The sequence below is a fragment of the Solanum dulcamara genome, chromosome 6 (assembly GCF_947179165.1).
Source record: "Solanum dulcamara chromosome 6, daSolDulc1.2, whole genome shotgun sequence".
NCBI classification, from domain to species: domain Eukaryota; kingdom Viridiplantae; phylum Streptophyta; class Magnoliopsida; order Solanales; family Solanaceae; genus Solanum; species Solanum dulcamara.
Window position 1 is genome coordinate 1,821,894 of NC_077242.1, and position 4,664 is coordinate 1,826,557.

General features: G+C 26.3%; 1 protein-coding gene across 1 annotated transcript; it reads right to left on the reverse strand.

Annotated features, from left to right (window-relative positions):
• Nucleotides 1-237: 237 nt before the first annotated feature.
• On the reverse strand, nt 238-1,604 carry LOC129891967 (uncharacterized). Its single transcript, XM_055967476.1, has 2 exons — nt 1,038-1,604; nt 238-485 (listed from the first exon to the last, which is right to left on the reverse strand). The coding sequence occupies exons 1-2, from the start codon at nt 1,477-1,479 to the stop codon at nt 436-438; spliced, it is 492 nt and encodes a 163-aa protein (XP_055823451.1). The 5' UTR covers nt 1,480-1,604; the 3' UTR covers nt 238-435.
• Nucleotides 1,605-4,664: the final 3,060 nt, after the last annotated feature.

The window sequence follows — 4,664 nt, forward strand, 5'->3', positions numbered from 1 at the left end:
CTTACATTTATGAAGTAAATAGACTGTTTAGTTTCTCAGCTCAAAAGAGAAGTAAATAAATAACATATTCATAATGTGTAATACAATTATTTCATATACATAGTTAATGTAATTTTATTTTTGAAAAAACTATGGTAGAGATGTAAAGGAGAATATGTTAACTATGCACATAGATTAAACAAACCAAAAAACAAAAGGAATTATAAAAAAAAAAAAAAAAGTTAGAAGTTTAGCATTTGCAAAAATAGGAAAAAAGATACTTTATAAACCCAAAATCTTTACAGCCGCATCCCCAAATCTCATTTTAGAGTCTAAAAGGATCCTATAATCAAGCCTGGTAATTTGTACTTAACCCCCACGCCCCCCCCCCCCTTACCCCACCCAACAAAATCCACAATTATTATGGACATTTAATAATTTCCAAAATGGACATTATCATTGATCTTCAAATCCCTTCTCCTTCCGACCATTCTTCTTCAAAACGCCTGCATATTCCACGGAATTAAAAAAAAAAACATAATCAATTCATGAAATTAAACACTTCAATATAATTATTATTTTATAATTAAAAAAAAAACATGAAAACTACTTGACACTAGTATGTTCTAGTAAGTGTTAAGTGACAGTACCTTAATTTCAGAAAAATGTTAAATCAATTCATTTCAAGAAAACAGTTCAGAAAATCACATGGAAAACTATAGTAATACAATAGAACTAAAAACTGCAATTCAGGAAGAAAAAAATGACATATATTCCCTCGAAATTAGTGAAATTCCAAATATTTCAAAAAATAAAAAAAATGAGCAAAACAAAAACGATGAAATAATTTTAAAAAGAAAGAAAAAAAAACCCACAAATAATTCATAAAAAAAAATAGACAACATGTCTTTACCCTTAATCAGTTAAAATATTTTTCATGGAGTTCGAGGTATAGTTATGAAATTACCTTTTTCTCGTAATGTATGGTTTCTCATCCTAATTTAATGAGATCTCACATCAATAGGAAATAATTAGGGAGAAAAAAGAGAAGAAATTACCATCTGGTTTGCAATTGGGAGGATCTTCAAAAAGTGAAAGAGAAAGTTGTTTATGAGCCAAACCAATATCAAAAAGTATAAGACCAGATGAAGGATTATCAACAATAATTCCTTTAACAGGTAGCCACACAAAAAGCTCTTGTTGAGAAAGTCCTTCAACACCACCAAGTGAACCATAAGTGAGATTAGCTCTCACAACACTATCATATAAAGCCATAGTATCAAATTTAGCTAAACAGGGACCATCAAGAAAAACTTCAAGGAGTCCAGAATCTGATAAATTATAAGATTTCACTTCTTTAGGAAGTAATCCTGCTGGTAATCCTTTAGATTTTAGCAAATCATGAATGGACATGGAAATAGCCACTTTACACTGTAAAAAACAGAGGAAGAACAACAACAAGTGTAAAATTAATGGAATTTTTTTTTGAAGAAAAGCCATGATGAGAAAGAGAGATTAGAGAGAGAATGTTTTTTTTGTTGCTGGGTTTTATATTTTGCTTAAAAATTTGTGGAGGGAGATTTGGAATAAAGAAAGACTATTTAGGGCAATAGAGGATTTTAAGGCTGATTTTACTATGTTGCCTTTGAAGATATAGCTGAATTAATTAGGTAAAAATAAAAATAACACTTTAGTCCCTTAATTATTGATAAGGATCAAAAGAGTGTCATAATTGAAATAAGAAAATTAATACTATGGTATTTGGTATATACTTTTTTTTGTTTAGTATTAAATAATAAATATTCAATATTTATTAAAAAAAATAATTAAAATACTATAGATTATAATTATTTAGGCATTGAAAAGTTGACTTGTTTTATCTTGCTCGAAATATTTTTTTGTGTGTAATTGATTAATGAATGGAACTAATTGTTCTTCTGTTTGAAAATTTTTACATATTTAAGTTATTAGTATAATATAATTGAGATATTTGTTGAAAAATTGAAGTCATAATTATGTATTATATATTTATATGTAAGTGAAAATTGAACAAGCTTTGATTATTGAATTACCGTAGCGTAGAATACGAAAATCAAACTAAAAACGTTGAATCATACAAAATTAATTTGGTTTGATAATGTTGTATAGTGTTTTTGAAAATCAAAATTATAAACTGAACTTCTCAGTTCCAATAGAGTATTTTAGTTCTACTTTTTAAAATGTATGTTTTCTATCCTTTACATATGAAAAATAATATATTTGAAATAATAATACAAACTTAACCTAACACATAAATAATTAAGTGATGGAACACTTAATAATCATGATAAATTTATAAATATTCAAAATTAAAATGAAACTAGTTTTAAAATTAAATTAATTAGGTGAACATCTCATAACTAAAATTATAAAATTTTAATAATTGAGAAGTCAAAAATAATATAATTAAAAAACAAAAAACAGTGGTTGAATTGATTGATTGATTTGGTTTGCCTTTGCATTGGGCCTTAACGACTTTCAAAGTTTTAATAATTTTCTCCTTATAATAAGGTCCTGGGGTCACTATGAATTATTGTTCTACGTCACGCTGGCTATTATATATACTTTGTCTGCTTTTGATTTCTATTTTAGTTTTTACCTATAGTGTGAAAGTGATATCTTTATTAAAATTTAATTAATTTAAATTTGCATATTGTATAGGCTTATATTTTGGTGTGGGCTCTCAACATTGTATTTATTATTATTTTTAAAGCTCAAATTTAAAATTTTTAAAACCTAATCTGTCATTATAAATTAAAATCTACTAATATATGAAATTACAATATCAATACATATAACTTAAATCATTCTTAAATTGATTAAGTTTATGTGATTCTACTCCTCATACAATCATACCTAATGACTATGTAAACGGTAAAACATAACAAGGAAATTTTCTGATTTTATTTTTCATAGTCATAAACCAAATAGTTAACATAACAAAGAATTTTGGATATATTTTTTTCTATTTATACATAACTAGACTTATATTTATTAAATATTGCAGTATTTTTTCGTTTATCAAACGTGGCAGTATTTTTCCGTTTATCAAATGCAAGGTTCGATCCAATAATTGTTAGTCCAGGTCTTTCTTATTAGACCCCTAGAAATTGTTAATTAAAACCCTTTTAGCTCATGACTTCCATGTATAACCTATTGTTTTAAACTATGACCTCTTAAACATTGGATGCTATTAAATAGGGAAATTATTCACAGATAAACGTTTTTCTTTATTGTACCTTCTCCTTTTTCATAGTCAAAGGTTAAAGTGGTCATGTCATTTTTTTCTTGGTCCTGTGAAAATCAAACGTACATTAATTTTTATTTGTATTTTTATTTCCACTCGATGTTCGGTATCTGCAATAGAATTTGATTAAATTTGGATTCGTATAGAAAAATCACACATTGGGGTAAAGTGCTACTTAACAAAGGTGACTTCATTCCGAAAAAAACTCAAACACGAAATCTCTAATTAAAAATAAAGAAATACTTATCACTCACCAATCACCACAATCCTTGTTGGTGTACATTAAATTATTAATATATATAGGGTGAAGCAATTCTATGAGTTTTAATATTAAATTTAAAAATATGTAGTTGTAATAATATTAAATTTAAAAAATGTCTTGGCGTATTCTTCTGTCTTGTTCTTGGGAGGAATGTTTCTGTTGTTCGATCGATAGTTGGCTTGACTTTAATAAGTATTTTTACCTTTTCCATATATCGTACAAAATACAGATTTTTATAATCTTGGATAGTTCTTCTGCCTAGTTGTAAAGCAATATAATATCCTTACTAGCTAGTGTTGACTATATTGATAAAAGAAAGACTATATAAAAGAAGAAGAAAAGACATTACAATAGACGGCAAAATTAATTGTTAGGTTCAAGTATCTTTAATTTTCTACGCCTAAGATGATAGTGGGATGGATGAATGTTTTTTGATTGAAAGTCTTGAATTCGAATTTAAGTCATATAAATAAAAATATTTTTTATAAATATTTTTATCTTTAATAAGTTATATATGTAACGTAAATTTAGATTAATTGATTTTAGAGAGAGATGACCTAACAAGCAAGGCGGAGTAATCCTTATTGAGAGGAGTCAATTGATGCATCTTTATTGAAATATTATATTGTTTAGATATGTTAATTTTTTAAATATATCACTATTAAAAATAGAGTTTTTTTTCATCACAATTTAATAAAAAATTTGTATTATAAAACATGATTGTTCTATTCATTTTCCGAATCAGCTTATTAGGAAAATCCACCACAAAAAATAGACTCCAATTGAGATTTTCTAATTTTTTCGTGTGAAAATATATATATTTTTTTCTTTTCTCACAAATTCAAATAAAGTATCCATAAAAATAGTTAGCAATTATTTTTCAATAAAAAAATAGTCGCTTGATATTATGCGTGTGTGTATATATATATATTTACATTTTAATTATTATTAATAAAAATTCAGAATTTGTCACTACTATCTAGAGGTGGTATCCAACACATTGGGAAAAAGGAACCGGCAAACCAACGGAGTCAGCACAGAAACACAACAAACTATTGGGATTTTCAGAGATTTGAAATTTGTCGTAGAAAGTGATTTGGAAAATGACACACCCATTTAAATCTATGATATAATTAT